Source organism: Myxocyprinus asiaticus, chromosome 9 (genome assembly GCF_019703515.2).
Source record: "Myxocyprinus asiaticus isolate MX2 ecotype Aquarium Trade chromosome 9, UBuf_Myxa_2, whole genome shotgun sequence".
Classification (NCBI taxonomy): Eukaryota; Metazoa; Chordata; class Actinopteri; order Cypriniformes; family Catostomidae; genus Myxocyprinus; species Myxocyprinus asiaticus.
The window spans coordinates 8345853-8364054 of record NC_059352.1 but is presented as its reverse complement, the minus strand read 5'-3'; the positions used below and the strand labels follow the sequence as shown (position 1 = coordinate 8364054).

Here is an 18202-nt window from a genome sequence, read left to right as displayed (position 1 = left end):
TTTTTTTTTTTTTTTTTTTTCAAATAGTGATGGTGCTGTTTTTTACATCAGTATAATGTCCTGACTATACTTTGTGATCAATTGAATGCCACTTTGATGAATTAAAGTACCAATTTTCTTCCAAAACAGAAAAATCTGTATATTATTTCAAACCTTTGGCCACTAGTGTGTTATTTTTCTGGTAAGTTGCTTATAAATATATTGACTTTAACTTACTTGCTCAGCAATATTCTTCACAAACTGATTCTCCTCCATGACTGTCCGCTATAGCGCACCTTGTGGCAACATTGAGAATGCAACATATACTTCCGTTGAGTGTTATGAATTGACACATTTTGGAACGTAACTACACACTAAATCGAGCTTGCATATCAAGTAGCATCTGCATTCATATACTTGCGTAGAGTAAGTTTGGCCTGTATGCTCCATAAAAATAATAAAGATGGATAAAAATGAGAATGAGTAAATTATTCATTCTAATTTTGGTGAAGTGTCGCTTTAAAAAAAAATTGCATTTTCTTAGGCACATCCGTTCTTTGTAAACTTTGTACAATAAACAATTTAGGTACCACGTTGTGTCACCACTCAATGTCCAGTGTTAAATCTGGAATGTGAAGCAAAACTTGAGGAGAACCACTGTCTTTGGACATGTGTTTGGGAGTGTGCGAGTTTGAGTGAGAGTAATTGTGAATCTGCGAGTGTGCGTGTATGTGTGTGTGTGTGTGTGTGCTCGCAGAGATGTTGCACTGTTTGCTTACTCTGCAAGAGCTCAGGTCCCAGCGTCCTTTACTCAGCGCTGTTTGCCAAGCACAGTTTCAGAGCTCCGCTGGCTCTGGCGCGGCGGGGTCTCCTCTGATACCCTAACACTTCACCAGCCCCTGACAAGACAGACAGAACACTAGTAAGAGAGAGAGAGAGAGACAGACACCTGTCTAAGGTTTAAAACCGAGCCAGATGCGAAAGGTAAGGTGTGTGTGTGCGTTTGCGTTTGCGCCTCCCTGATGGCAGCCATGGGTCTCAAGTTACTCAGGAGGCATAAGATTACTGAAAGAGAGAGAGCTTTATCAGAGCACAAGTGTGTGCGGGAATCTGATTGTAACGGTGGGCTGAGAAGGAGAGCGAGACAGAGGTAAAGAACAAATTTAGAGAGAGACAGACAGAGACAAAGAGACGGATAGGGAGAGATGGTGGAGGACCAATTAACCTGGAACTGAGTGCTCAGAGAAGGACTGTCCTGTCCCAGAGGTTCTCCCTGGTGGGTATTTCTTTAAATTTGTCTATGTCTGTATGCTTTTATAGAAATGCTTAAGCATGTGATTTCTGTTCTTAAGAGCAATTATTGAAAGAATAAGTAGGTTTAATTTGGATTATTGTGTGTGAATTATTGCATGGAGCTGTAACAGAAGTTTTGGGAAGATAAAAAAATATGTTTTTTATCCTTTTTGTCAAGTCATTAAATGTATGTATACGGACCACTTATGTGTGAATAGGGGATTAATTTAGTTGATTATTGTATTTGAATGTCGTTACAGAGGTTTGGAAAGATAAAATCTTATTTGCTCTTTCTGTTAAACCATCATATTTTTACATATGAACCAACTATGAGGTCTGATTGTATTAATATTTCTAGGAAGTTTCTAGAAGATGAGAAATGGAAAACTGATTTGATGTTAGATTTGATGAAGAAAATGTGGATGGATCTGAAATGTAATCCAAAAAGTTGGCAGTTCAAAGGTTTATATCACGTTATATGATTGTGTCAGAACATCTTTGAATTTTTCCCTCATGCACGTAACTATAACCACTACACACTCGATTTTAAATTCAAATAGTTCAAGCTTAAAAATTTGCATGAGTCATTTTTGAGCTTCCACAGACTGGCTGATATCGGTCCGACTTGAATGTTTTCCAAAAGTGAGAAGCTAAGACATATTACTATGGATACTTATACAGCATACTGTATACACAATATATATAGATAGAAAGACACACAGACAGACAAATAGATATAGAATATCGTCCAATAACCATTTCTGTGATTTGACCAAGGAGAATTGTTTGCAATGGCTTGGATAAAAAAATGTGAAACCATATTTTCCACAGAATTATTACTTGTTATTTACAATCCAGCAGCACTTTTAAAAAGTTATCCTTAACAAATACTGATTATGTAGTAAAAAATGTAGTAAGTAACTTAATCCATTTACCACAATAAGAAAGTAATGTAATCAGATTACTTTTATTACTTTTGGATTACCTCAAGATCACATACTGTTTGTGAATGGAGTCAAGAGAAAAACAATACGATCTCAAAGACCATTAATCATGCCTTCTAGATGCAAACAAAACATGTTTGATTAATGTTATAATGTAGCTGTAATTGTAAGAAAAAACATGAAACCGGGGCACTGCCTCCTTAATATATAAACAGAATATGTTCAAATGTAGAACAACTCAATATTTTTAAACAAAGCAGGTGAGAATCTATCTGTTACAGAAAATGACTTATTTTCTCATTGAGCAAATACAGTTAGAACAGATGCACTGGATTATGTCTAGGTTAACATTAAACAAAATCTGACAGGATATATCTCAGATTCAAAAACTCAGCAAACTTTAATTCTGCCATGTATTGCACTTAGTGTGTAGACCAACTGGCACCATCATTAACTTCTGACCAATAGGTAGATCACAGGCTATTTTCATGATCATCATTATTATTAAAGGCATAGATCATTTAAAAATGAAAATTCTCTCATAATTTGCTCAACCTCATGCTATTCCAGATGTGTATGTCTTTCTTTCTTCTGCAGACCACAAACGAAGATTTTTAGAAACATGTGTCAGCTCTGTAGATCCATACAATGCAAGTGAATAGTAACCAAATCTTTTAAATTCCAAAAATCACATAAAAGAAGCATAAAAGTAATCCATATGACTCCAGTGGTTAAATCCATGTCTCATCCGTCTTCAGAAGTGATATGTTAAGTGTGGGTGAGAAACAGATTAATATTTCAATCTTTTTTTACTATAAATCTCCACTTTCACTTTCACATTCTGAATGTGAAAAAGGATTGAAATATTGATCTGTTTCTCACCCAAAGTGATTGCATCGCTTCAGAAGACATATTAAATCACTGGAGTCGTATGGATTACTTTTATGCTGCCTTTATGTGATTTTTGGAGCAGTGTTCAGCAGTAGAATGAAAGTCATACATCTGGGTCATACACCTGAGGATGGCAGGAAAGTGAGTAAATGATGAGAGAAGTTTCTTTTTTGCGTGATCCTTTAATGCAGTGCCTCCAGTGTCTTTCCTCTGCTTGCTCAATTGATTCTAAAAAGAAAGAAAAGAATTCTAGCTTAAAAGAATAGATCTAAATTGATTAAACCTTTTTAGTCTTTAATTACTTATTCCAACTTTCTATGAGTTCTGAAACGTTACATTTGCCAAAAATGTCTCTTTTACCCAGACTTTTAACAGTTCTCAACAATACATTTTTAATATGTATCAAAATCGGGTAAATTCTCCATTGCACATTTTTCCTAAGAACTTAATAACATTTTCAATTGATATGGTAATTTGTGTAAAATTTTTATTTTTAATAATGATAGAAAGAATTGCTGTCCACGAAACGATCGATCTACATAATTTTAGCTAACTAAGCTAACCTAGCTAACGTGATTTTCGTGTGGGTTATACATTCAAATCCTTCTTTAAATTATATGTCAGGTCCTTGGAAAATGACAGCATCTTCACAGCTGGAAGGCATAAATTGCACTAAACTATAATGTTGTTTTCCTTTTTTCCTTTGAAGAGACAAGAATGTCGAAATTTTCATGAAAATAATACATTTTCTCCAGTCATCGAGATAAAACAAACACTTTTAATGGTTTGACCTCGTATGCCTCGATAGCACAGTGGTGATGTGAGACAGTGAGTGGCAATTCTGGCTCACGTGAGTCATGAGAGAGAACTACAAAAGTTGTCGAATGCCCATCTGATCATATCTGTACAATTCAAAAGCAAGCATGGTCTATTTCATTTTATGCCAAGAGGAGCTTTTATTTCTTTTGTTATCAATTACAAATCCTGCTAACAATCCCAATTTTTACCAAATGTTACTGTAATCTAATTACAATGTTTATATGTAACAGATTACAGTTACACATTTTTTAGTATCCTGATTGCATAACGCTGTTACAAGTATCCTGTTACTCCCCAAGCCTGCAAACCAGTGCATACGATTCTTTATATAGTTTGCCTTTACATGTTCGGTTAGGGTCAGTGACCAGCCCCTTAGGTGCTTTGTATGAAACAATGGGTTTTTACCTGTGATGCATGCAGGGAAACTTTCCCACACGTTGGTGATCAATCTTCTAGACACACGCGGGCACACACACACACAGCTGAAGGATATAGATGTCATCTCAGTCTGTGGCATGTTTTTACATCTTCAGCATTTTCCCCAGACTAAGCACTGTGGGGATAAGGACAGAAGCTCCTGTCACTTGTAACCTTTGTTCAATCTGCCCTCGCTACACAACTGAACCTTTATATTATGTACATCTCCAGTAAAAAATGGCAATCCCTACAGCTAAATGGATAATAAAGTAGGCTATATTTAGATACTACATAATATTAGTTACAGATATACCTTAAAAGGGATAGTTCACCCAAAAATAAAAATTCTGTCATCATTTACTCACCCTTATGTTGTTCCAAAACCATATGAATTTCTTTCTTCTGTGGAACACAAAAGGAGATGTTAGGCAGAATGTTAGCTTCAGTCACTATCAATGTTGGGAAAGTTACTTTAAAAAAATAATTAATTACTAACTACTAATTGCATCTTCTACTGTGTAAGTACATTACTAATTACTCTGTCTAAAAGTAATTGCATTACTTATTACTAATTGCTTTCTAAAACCCGGATCAACCTCGACCAGATGAAAAATATAAGGATAGAAATGAAATTGTTCTTTTAATTCTTTCAAATAAATTATATAAAATCAAATAATTTATTCATGAACTGGCCAAAGAATTTAAGGAGGCTGCATTAAATTGGAAATCATCAATTTTAACATTAGATGTTACATTTCGATTTTAAATTCACTATTGTTTATATAGAATTGTTCTATAGTCTATACAGTATTTAACACAATTACATCAGAAGTAACTGTAATTAAATTACTGAAAATAATCCCTTACTGTACTTTTTTCAATGAAAAAGTAAATGACAGTAATTAATTACTTAGTAATGCATTACACTCAACACTGTTCACTATTCACTTTCATTGCATCTTTTATCCATACAATGATAGTGAATGATGACTGAGGCTGTCATGCCCTAATGTTCTGCTTAGAATCTCCTTATTTCACAGTAGAAGACAAAACATGTGGGTTTGGAAGAAAATATGGGTGAGTAAATAATGACAGAGTCTGGATAAACTATCCCTTTAATACTGAACTGAAACTGAACTGTCAACAACCTTTGTGCAAATATGACATGAGATCGACATTATCATACAAATCAAGTCAAGCTCTTAATTGTCATTGTACAGGAATAATGAGACTTTCTTTGCTTCCACCAGGTCATTGCCATTACAGTTCAATATTGTAAGAAATAAAGACTTATAAAGAAGTACAATAAATAAATAAACAAAATGTGGCAGTGCAAAATATAACAATTGAGTGAAAGCAAATAGAGGCAGTGCAAAATATTTAAGATATATTTAATAGGGCTGTCAATCAATTAAAATTTGTAATAAAATTAATTACAATAGATGCCGATTAACGAATTGTGTTAATCACAATTAATCACATATCAACATCAATATAATGTATATATACAGTACTGTGCAAAAGTTTTAGGCACTGGTGAAAAATGTTGCATAGTAAGGATGTCTTCAAAAATAATGACATAAATAGTTTTCATTTATCAATTAATGTCATGCAAAGTCCAGTAAACATAAAAAAGCTAAATCAATATTTGATGTGACCATATTTTCCTTTCAAAACGGCACCAATTCTCCTAGGTACTCCAGGACACAGTTTTTCGACTGACTCGATGTTCAGTAGGGGGTCTGTGGGGGCCATGCTATCTGTTGCAGGGCTCCCTGTTCTTCTATTCTAATCTTTTCTATTTACAAAAGTAATGTTTGGGAGTCTAAAATTTATGTTTCCTATTGACACACTAAAGCTGAAGATATACATAACTATCTTAAGATAAATGTTTTTGTAAAACATCTTATGTGCCAAAGACTTTTGCACAGTACTGTATACAGTGTGTGTATATATAGAGAAAGAGAGAGAGGGGGAGAGAGAGAGAGAGAGAGAGAGAGAGAGAGAGAGAGAGTGAGTTACCTTTATACAAGTTAACTTTTGTAAACAAATTGATCTTTTAAGGGCAAAACGGCTAATACAGGTATTGTAGAGTGTCAGAAAAGTATTCTTTTTTTGGTAACTACTGCTGGCTATATATATATATATATATATATATATATATATATATATATATATATATATATAGCAATAACGTTCTAAGCAATATTTTAATGCTGTAAACATTACACACTTCTGTGCTGTCATTTGTAAATATTCACGATGCGCCATGATCTTAATATTATTGATATTAACTTTGACACTTAAATGACATTGGATCTTATTCATGAAACATGAACAGAACAAATTACTGAGTAACTTCCTAATTTCATTTTTACATAAATTGTCCTATTGAATACCCATTGTTTCATCCCATTGTTTGAAATTTCATGGTCTGTTTTGTTTCAACTTCTCTGTGAAAGTAAACACCATTAATGTAGACATGCACATACCTTGCAAGCAATGTATAAACATTTTGCAAATGCTCTAAAAAATGTGACCACATGAAACAGATTGCTCATGTAACCCACCCATCCAACAATACTCCTCTGACAATGGAAAAGATAGGCCCTGCTGTATACTAATAGGGTCAATGGAATATAACGCGGAGTAAAGGTGAGAGGTGTGTGTTACCTTCCACTGTAGTCACACAAGCTGTCATGGAGCCAGAGGCTTTTCTCTTTGGTGGCTGTGGGCTTGATGGTGTCAAGTGGTACCAGGGGTAGCTGTTTAAATCCTCTGTTCAGGTTATGGTTACCTGTCTCCAATAAACCCTCTGGAAAATAGAACTTTGTAGATAAGAGGCCCGACCTGGACCTTTGACCTGCACTTTTGGCTCTGGTAGAGAGGAATTATAGAGGAATTCGAGGACTGCTTGAATCAGATTTGGAATTTGGTGTGATGGATATGTATATTAAAGGAATGTTCTGATAAATTCTGTGACATGTTGGTGATTACCCCTGAAAATAATTTTTGACTCTCAGTTTCTAAAACAAACAAATATCATGTATACAGTGGTAATCTAACAGGCAAGGCACTGCATCAGAATAAACATTAAAATACACACTGTTTCAAAGATATAGCCACAAGACTTCTCTTGTCTTCTTTTCTCTTGTCCTCATCTGTGCAAAGTTATAATCAAATAATACTTCATTGAGCTTTCGTTCAATATATGCACTGATACCAGAAAGGATTACGACTTAACTAGCCTCAAAGTGCTGTCTACCCTCAGAAATCAGTAACAAATAATTAGAAGTTCATCCACTTAGAGTCGTAGTCCAACCATTGAAAGGATGTTTTAGACAACTTAAATTTAGACAAACTTATTTAAAATAAAAAAAAATTTTAACGGAAGAATTAATACAAGTGCTTTAACAGAATTACAAATGTCATATTTCTGCTTTACAATCCCTCGAAATGCCTTGGCCCTAGATTTCTACTGTAAGTGCACAATTTTTTTATTTTTGTTTTTACAAACTGAGGAATGAGTCAAAGTTGTCTGGTAACTGAGAGCATGTCAAAGATATTGTCAATAGAGCTTAACTTTTACTGAATCCGGAACATCTCTTTAAGAAACTATTACATGTGTGTTTGTGTCTCTAAATATTCCCTGACTATCTACAAAACAATTGAGCAAAATATGCCATCTGACCAATCTTTGGACCAAATGACTATGCAGCATGTGTCTATGACAAAAGGATTGATTCTGCTTGCAATTTTTTCAGAAGATTTCTAAATCTGTCAAAGGCCCCTTTTCTTGAGCAATGAGTCTTATTAATACCATATGCCACGCAGCAGTGTACATACAGCCCTAACTGCTGTTTCAAACTCTCGTAGTACACTACAAAAGATCTGATTAATGTGTGTGTGTGTGTGTGTGTGTGAGAGAGAGAGAGAGAGAGATATAGAGTTCACACTAGCCCACAAGGGAGAGATGATGATAAAGTGCAGTTTTCAGCTCTTGAGCACACTTGGCAGTAGACGGAGAGAACAGGAATACATGTTCTCTTTGAATGCATTATTTATATGTTTGCTTAGGCACATTCAAGTGTTTTCAAGGAGAAATATAAGGCAATCTGTCAGTTGTAAATGTGGATCCTTAATTGATCCTTAACTTTGAATGGACAAGTTGTGGGCTTCATGTTAGGCAAGATTTCATTATTTGCTTTAAATTTAACCTTAGAATAAAGGCTCTTAATTTCTTTCTTATTCATTGTCTATTTGTAGAGTGTATATTACTTTAGATTGCCTTAATTGTTGTCTAGCCTGACTAAGGTGCAACCTTACCTTCCATGCAGCAACACAACTGTTTTGTTCCCTTTGTTTTTATCTGCAGATCAGGTGACAGTATCTTGGGATTCGGCTCTCTGCTGCAGAACAAGCCAGGGTAAGCCTTAATCTTCCACTGAGCTCTTTGCACTTTGCAGAGGACAGTGGGCTGGCTGGCCTGTGCTTTTGGCTGTCCATCAGCCATTTCATCCTGGGTTAGGAGCTTGATCTGAACCTCAGGGAGGGGAGGGAGGCCATGGAGGTTCCTCTAGTCAACTTCGAGAATCTGGACGACATCGGAATCAACCTGGGAGACCCGAGCGATTCAGGATATCCAACTTCACCCACCTCAGACGCCCCAGAACCACACTCACCTCAAAGAAGAAGGCAGTCCAGACACACACCAACCTCTCCACCAACCCTGAGCAAGAAAGGAACGTCAAGCTGCAACAGTCTGATTTCCAACTGGAAGGTCCTGATGAGCAGCGAAGGCACTCCCAACGAGGCTCTTTTGGGAAAAATGGCCAAGGATTATTGTGAGGACTATTTTGGGGAAAAGGAAAAACTTGAGGAGGGCGAACAAAAAGTGGTCATCAATGTCTCAGGGATGATGTACGAGACAACACTCAAAACCCTGAACCAGTTTCCAGACACCTTACTTGGGGACCCCATGAGGCGGATTGATTATTTCGACCCCATGAAGAATGAATATTTCTTTGATCGTAACCGCCCCAGCTTTGATGGAATCCTCTATTTCTATCAGTCCGGGGGTAAGATTCGGAGGCCAGCAAATGTGCCATTGGATGTTTTTGCAGACGAGATTGTGTTCTATCGACTGGGGCATGAGGTGATGGAACAGTTCAGGGAGGATGAAGGCTTTATCAAAGACCCTGAGCCTGAACTCCCAACCAGTGAGCTTCACCGCCAATTCTGGCTCCTCTTTGAGTACCCAGAGAGCTCCAGTGCTGCCAGGTCAGTGGCCTTAGTGTCTGTTTTTGTCATCACTATATCTATTTGTATCTTCTGCCTGGAAACACTCCCGGAATTCCGTGATGACCACGAGTTTCAGCCTGCGATTTTCAACTTAACCCGTGATGCCAATGGTACGCTCCTGTCCCCTACTCCTCCTCCTAAGACCCATGTTTCAGTCTTTACTGACCCCTTTTTTGTGGTGGAGACTATCTGTATCATCTGGTTCTGTTTTGAGCTTGGAGTACGCTTTGTGGTGTGCCCAAGCAAAAGTGAGTTTTTTAGCAATATCATGAATGTCATTGACATTGTTTCCATTATGCCCTACTTTATTACTGTCATAACAGAACTGATGGCCTCCCACGGAGAGGATCCTACCGCCAACCAGAATATGTCTCTGGCCACGCTACGCGTTATCAGACTAGTGCGAGTTTTCAGGATTTTTAAGCTGTCACGCCATTCCAAGGGACTCCAGATTCTGGGCCAAACCCTAAAGGCCAGCCTGAGGGAGCTAGGCTTGCTGATGTTCTTCCTCTTTATTGGCGTCATCCTCTTCTCCAGTGCCGTTTACTTTGCTGAGGTTGACGAACCTTCTACTCAGTTTGTGAGCATCCCGGAGGGATTCTGGTGGGCTGTGGTCACCATGACGACAGTTGGCTACGGTGATATGTGCCCAACCACATTGGGCGGTAAGATGGTTGGGATACTCTGTGCCATCGCTGGCGTGCTGACCATTGCACTTCCTGTTCCCGTCATCGTCTCCAACTTCAATTACTTCTACCATCGCGAAACGGAGCAGGCAGAGAAACTTATAATGGATGCTGCTGCTGAGGCTGCAGCAAACCAGAAAAGCAGTTTGGAGGAAAAGTATGAAAGCAATTACTCACTGGACAAGAGCAATGGGAACTGGCAGACAGGAAAAAATGGCATTCCATAACATGCAATGCACTTACAAGCTCTGTTTCCTTGTGTACAATTTGACAATAGCTTAGATTTCTACAAATATATCTAATGCTATGCATATACCAACAGCACTTTGCAGAAAGTGCTGTTTTGGTGGGAAACCTCAAACTGAGAGCTGTTTTAGCCAAAGGCTGCTAAAATCATCTATAAACCTCAGAAGCACTACCTACTAAATGGAACCAAAAAATTACTCAAGAGCATCCCTTTAAGGCTTTACAGTAATAGAAACTGAAATATATTGAACTGAGAAAAAAAGAGTATGAGTCACAGAAAAAAAATTCTCGTCATCATTTGTGAGGTAAATGGCTGCATTTGACTGAGGTCAAAACAAGCATTTAATTAATCGCGATTAAGTGCCTGTGTTGCCGAGTCCCTCAAATTAATGCAGAGGAATCATGAATCTGCACTCTGAGCATCCACCCAGCACCACCTTTTGCTGATGTTGTTGTTCCTTTAGAGTTCTGCACTGACATCACCTTTTGTTCCTGCTGCTTGTGAAAGAAAAAGCTTATGCCAAACTGTTATCCATCTTTCAATGTCACCAAGTATCTCCTTTAACAGCCTGGTAGTTTTCACACATCATCAGGCCTGTTTGGAATTTAAATACAGTGTCCTACACATGCAAGTATATTTCGATGACCCACAGTGCTGTGGCAGCATCTGCTTGCTGTCCCAGATTTCCACTGGTGTTTCTATTCTTATCAACATACACATAGAACGAGAAAGCATATACTACAATTATATTTATAGAGATTTTTACCATGCTTGCAAGGCAGCACTGTATTGATGTTTCTCAAACATTCTGGTTAGGGTTTTTACTAATCCCCTAACCCTAAGTATCAAACTTTGCAATTAATTCAGCTCAAACTGCTCAATATACCGACTCTATTCAAACTTTATGTAGACAATTACAGCCTTAGCTGTGCTATTTTGTTTTGGTAAACTTTATACTTTTTAAGAAGTGTAAGATTAAAGATTAAAGTTGACTTACATTGATAGAATGTTCAGCATTCAAAATGTAGTGATGATGTCATCATAATTATTGTCTTCCTTGCATATATTTAACCATTTATAGCCATCTTTACACTGCAAAATGATTTTTGTGTGCAGCCATCTGAAAACAAGACGTGTGTCATGTCCACTTTAAAGTGACTCTGATGCTTCATTTCATTTACATGGAAACCAGTCCTAAAACTAAGCTTACCAAAAACTATAACAAAATGTATGTGCTGCCTTGCAAGCACTGATATTTCTTTCTGGAAATGCAAACCTTGTTTTCTTCCAAGTCTTTGTAGGTTGAGTGAGCAGAGCAGTTTTTTACACCATGCCTTTGCTTGGCATCTCAAAAGTCACAGTTTTCTCATCCAACATTCTATCCAGTCTCTTGTTAGTCCAGCTGTGCAGTGTAATCAAACATGTATAAAAGCACTCTGGAGACATACATAATATTATGATTATGACAAATTAAAGATATAGATTGCAGTCAGTAGTGTGCACAGCACTTATTTAATTAACCTAAGCCTAAGGCCTTATTGGTGTTGGAAGTAATGCATGAATGAGTTGATCAAAACAATACTAGTTGGTCAAAGAGTGCACACACAACAGAAGCTTGAATTTCCATGTATAACTCTAATTAAGCTGACCTGACAAGCCACTATAAAGGCAGAGAGCATGATTGTGCAGTGCATGTTTATAAAGAACCCAATAACAGCTGCTGCAAAAGATGGAGATTTCAGCACATACATCATCAAATCCAGCCTAAAGATTTACTTGTAAATGTTCGCAACATCAGGACTTTTCCTGTGGACTTTAGCAATATAATGCATTCATCCTAGAAATAGACAAGGATTAATCATTATCTTATAAGCGTAAAAAGCATTTCAGCGACATTCCTATTTAATTATTATATGAAAGCAATTACACAAAGTTCTTTTGCAACCATGCAAATAAGAAAATGTCCGTTGTTGCTCACACTTGCAATGGATGATGTGTTCGTTTGTTTATTTATTTGTTATGTGATAAAAAAAAAAATATATATATATATATATATATATATATAACACCTGTCTTTAGAGTAAGATCTGTTGCACATCACATGACAATTTTTTTTTTCCTGTGATTTCACTATGCCTATATTACAGAGAAAATTCTCTGTCTTCATAACTTTGTTTCCCCTAGAAGGAGTTCATAAAATTTTGCATAGATCATACATATGCATGTTTTATTTTTTTTTTTTTTTTTTTTTTTTTTTTTTTTTGTAGAAAGCATTTTAAATGTTAAAAGAATATAATGAACATGCATTTGTTTCCAAAGCAAATATTGATTGTAACATTTCAGCACTGATTTAAGCAAAGCAATACAGCACTTTTAAGGGAAGCTGGAACAAGTTTTCCAAGATGCTTGAATATTAAGAAATGTATGCCAGCAGGTAACATTGCATTTTTCTGACATCTAATGTATCATTGCAGAATAGAGATTAAAATGCTTTTTATAAAGTATTGCTAATTTTAAAAGATGAGAAATGCATGAAAAGATTTATGAATTGATAAAATGATCATGCTTTGACTAGAAGCTTGAAATCTAATATTTAGGCCTAAATCTATCCTCCATTGTGTCAATGGAAAATCTAAAATATATTCCCTTATGCATGTATATTTTATGTCATAGTATGCACAATATAAATATTAGCATATTTGAAAGTCATTGTTCAATAGATTCTGAGAGTTCTTTTTTGATTTTATACAATTATCCCACCGAAAAAGGTGATAATGCCAGTGTTATGTATTCATAATGGCATTTAGCATCTCATGAATGTATGCTATTCCAGGGTTGGACATTTTAAACCCCTTTTAAAATGTATTTCACTACAGATTACAGAATACATGCTGTAAAATGTAATTTGTAATGTATTTCGTTAGAAAATAATAACTCAATGTCAGTAATGTATTCTAAAGACTTTGGATTACTTCTTCAGCACTGGTAGATTTTTTTCACTTGTTTTGACTATAAAAACTCTGCCAGTACAGTAAGACAAAATACACATGTTAAAAATACATTCTCTGAAAAACCTAAATATCTTATGCAGTGTTGTTTCTAAAACAAGATAAATCAAATTGATCTTATTTTAAGGATTTTTAGATATTTTTACAGGAAAACAATACAAAAATTATTATCAAGAATACAATTTCTGCCCTAATATCAAAGGTCTTACTAGAAAACAAGAAATTATGATCTTACGTGAATTTTCTTGATAAAAAATATATGATCATGTCTGGTAACGTGCATGTAAAATGGCTAGAAATAGCATTTTAGCTTAGCGTAAAGCTGACAAATTACACAAGGTTTATTTCTATTTCTTCTGCTCCAAACTTACTTCAGACTTACTTCAAACGTACTTCTCTGTCTGCTCATATGAATGTGACACATCATAAGAAAGTGTTTCACCGCTGCTCAAATGCACTTTGGATCGCATCATTTATATGTATAAATGTTTTCCATCTGAAAGGACTATATATTAAAAGAAGAAATTGACAATAAAATGCAAAGTAATCTCTACAGTAATCAAAATACTTTTTAAATGTAACTGTATTCTAATTACCAATGATTTAAATTGTAACTGTAGTGGAATACAGTTACTTATATTTTGTATTTTAAATACGTAATCCCTTTACATGTTTTCCGTTACTCCCCAACCCTGGCTATGTCTGTATAATATATATTTTGATTGTTTAAGCACTATATTTTATTCATGATATTCTGAGTGCCTTTTATTAAATATATATTCCATTTAATGGCTCCATCTTTGTGTATTTTGACAAGAGCTTACACACACTGTATGATTATGTGGTTACCCAGCACAGTATCAGATGTGTTTATCGTTAAATAATGTCCAAATGAAAACAATAATTCACCTCAAAAAGGCACATTGTGGTTGGCACAAACTATTTTTATTTGTATTTAATGAAGTCTGTGTTGTATTGTCCATTGCTCTACATAATTACAAAATGTTCCCATATCTTTTGACAGGGTAGAGGGTGTGTAGATCATAAGGTATTTATATAGTATTTATATAAGAGAAGGGGTAAAGGTTTGTCTCAAGTTACTGAGACTGGTGAGAGAGCAACAGTTATTTGTTGGCACGACTGTTTTTCAGGGACAGAGACTAAACAGTGCAACATCCCACAATGAGAGCACATTAATCTTTTAGTGCAGTATGTGTTTGCGTATGTGTGCATGCATTAATCTTTTAAAGCTCATGGTCTATCTGGACAGAAATGGCTTTTCAATCTGGTCTTCTTATGAAGATGTCCATCCTTGTGATCTCAATGTCTTTTCTCATTAAAGACCCCATGCGTTAAATTAAAAAAAAAAAAAAAAGTTCCTATTTTATGTTTTGGTGGGACATCGAAGGGATTATCCTTTTAAAAATATAAATATATATATAATTTTAGAGAGAATTTGATTGGACATAAATCTGTGTAGTGCTGCATCAGTCATCAATGTTTTTGGTCTGTTTCCTGGAGGAGAAAGACTTTACGTATGTGCATATCAGCTAAAAGAGAATTTTATCAACATTTAGGAGTACACTAGCATATCAATGACCTCAAAGCAAATACACAGACTACACGGACTAAGCCACAAAACCCTATTCCTGATTTCATGGTGTCTTTTATTTCATCAGCCTTCTCTTACAAACTTAACCAGCTGAAAACTAAATTCAGTTTTGTTTTAACTGTCTTTTTTTTTTTTTTTTGTGATATTACTATGCGTCAGGTCTGTATACCTTGGTGTTTCCCCTTTCAGGAATTTCCTTTCATGTACATTTTTTTTTCTGCTTAATTTGTGTAAAAATGCATGTTTTTGTATAAAGCAAAGTTAAAGGATATAAAAATGTTATTGCATGTCAGCACTGAAGCTTTTCAGAAACTGTCTTTTTATCTAGTAATTTATTGATTGATTGGAATGCTACTCCTGGCAAGTTATGGGCAATTTTTCTAAAAGAAATTCTTTCATTTGTCTATATCCAGCAACACTTTACAAAAAGGTTCTCTTTGTTAACATTAGTTAATACATTTGGTTAACTAACAATAAACAATGATTTTTTTTACAGCATTCATTAAACTTGGTTAATGTTAATTTATCAAAATACTATTATTCAATGTTTTGTTCATGTCATAACGAATGTTAATTTATACTTTTAACTCACTGTAAAAAAAAAAACTAATGTAACTTTTTATGTGAAAAACCGTATTAGTATATGTAGAAATTAACATTAACCATGATTAATAAATGCTGTCAAAGTATTGTTCATTGTAAGGTCATGTTAGCCAATGCATTATAGAGATAGTTCACCCAAAAATGAAAATTCTCTCATCAATTACTCACCCTCATGCCATCCCAGATGTGTGTGACTTTCTTTTCTTCTTTTTAGAAAAATATCTTAGCTCTGTATGTCCATACAATGCAAATGAATGGTGACCAAAACTCTGAAGGTCATCCATACGACTCCAGAGGTTTTAACCATATCTTCTGAAGCGATATGATAGGTGTGGGTGAGAAACATATCAACATAAGTCCTTTTTTATTATAAATTCTCCTCCCTGCCCAGTAGGTGGTGGTATGCACAAATAATGCAAATTGCCAAAAACAAAAGAAGAAGAATGTGAATGTTAAAGTGGAGATTTATAGTAAAAAGCACTTAAATATTGATCTGTTTCTCACCCACATCTATCATATATCTTCTGAAGATATGGATATGGAGTCATATGGATTACTTTTATGCTCCCTTTATATGCTTTTTGGACCTTCAAATTTCTGGGCAACATTCACTTGCCTTGTATGGACCTACTGAGCTGAGATATTCTTCTAAAAATCTGAATTTGTGTTCATCTTTGAATGTGTTTTAAGATACCTTAAAACACATCCAAAGATGCATCTAAGATGGCATTAAGGTGAGTAAATGATGAGATTTTTGGGTGATATATCCCTTTAACAAACGTAATAGTTAATGTAAAACTTAATGTAAAGTGTAACCAGTCCTTATATTTTGATATTAAATTAGAATTACATTACATTTTTCTTCATTCTAATCTTACCTTTATAAGGATCTAGCATTTGTGTTTGTCTGTTAATTCAGCAGTCTAGTTGAGTTGAGTGAATATTTTTACCTGCGTTTTGATATGTCTATTGCAACCCTACTAGACAAGCAATGTTAATGGCTTGACTTATTTTTTAAGAGATATAGTGTATATAACTTTCATAAAGACAGAAACTGTTTTGTTGGAGCTGAGAACAGTCACATCTTAGTAAATTTACATACATCAACTTGTACTGATTGGATATAAAAACAGACTTACTATTTTTCTTTAATCACTTCATTTAAACAACTCTTACCTATTTCATTATGTTGCATTGTCTGTAATGGTTACTTTCAAGGGATAACAATTTCGATTATTTCGAAGAATGATCGCTTTGACAGTAGTTTGACAGGCAGTCATAAGAAGCACCCTTGTCTGGAGGTGAGAGTCCAACTGCGACAATAAAATATTGAGGAGTGAGACAGCAAAGTAATCGAATACTGAACTATGTATATGTTAGTGAACGCTGTTAGAGTTTTGTGGTAATGTAAGACGAATAGTAGGTGTTGTATGACCGTCATTTGAGTGGTGTCATTTCAGAAGTATGATATCCCGATATTTGTTTGTCATAAAAATGTATATATTTCTCTGTGTATTTTTGAGATGTACGAACAGACATTTCACAGGCTAAGTAATTAACTGTTTGATAGCAATAGCTCTGGCTATATTAAAATATTTTTAATTTAGTTTATGCAACTAGTCAAACCAGAAAATTAAATGGTGAAAAACCCCTCATCCTCATTGGTTTGCTCAAATAAGACACTATTCTTTGTAAAGCTGCTTTGAAACGATGTGAAAAGCGGGAAAAACACAATTAAGACAAAAACACTCAACAGTTACACTGGTCATTTAAAAGTCCCATCTAGGTGACGAATGATGTGTCCTTAATTTTACAGTATCTCCTTTTATCTCTAGAACCTGACACTGTGCTGATAACTCTTGTTAGGACCAATTAGGAGATTGGGGAAAGAAAAATCGCACGGAGAGGCCGGCAATCGCCTTAATACCTTGGAGATAACCTGTATCTCATATATACTTAACTGGTTAGATGCACGCTGAGGTCAAACAGGGTGTGGAGAGAGACGTGGCTATCAACAATTAATGACCAGCCATTTTGTTCTAGTCTTGCACTGTTTAGACTACTGAGATCTCTCTAGCTCTGCGGCTGCAACACGTTGCGAACAAGTTAAGGCTGACTTAGACTGATTACATCTACAACAGGCAGAAAGTGAAAGAAACTGACCCCTATAACCCGATCGTGGTTCAATTTGTAGTTTCACGCAATCCTGATTAGTGAGGTAACTTTAGTATGCAGACCAGACGATATTTGAGGTGATTGTAGTTCCAATTAAAGAAAGGTGTCACTAAGTAATTTAGAGATACCGGCTCCTTAAGAAAGTGTCTCCAGCATTTCATGGAAGTCTAAATTAATTTGAAGTAACGTAAAGTATCAGCCTCATGCTTATTTATTCATTTATTTAA

General features: G+C 35.4%; 1 protein-coding gene across 1 annotated transcript; it reads left to right on the top strand.

Moving 5' to 3' along the window:
* Positions 1-785: 785 nt before the first annotated feature.
* LOC127445940 (potassium voltage-gated channel subfamily A member 10) lies at positions 786-15307 on the top strand. The gene is made up of 2 exons (XM_051706464.1): positions 786-1255; positions 8719-15307. Exon 2 carries the CDS (start codon positions 8908-8910, stop codon positions 10555-10557), a length of 1650 nt encoding a protein of 549 aa, XP_051562424.1. The 5' UTR covers positions 786-1255; positions 8719-8907; the 3' UTR covers positions 10558-15307.
* The last annotated feature ends 2895 nt before the right edge of the window (positions 15308-18202 follow it).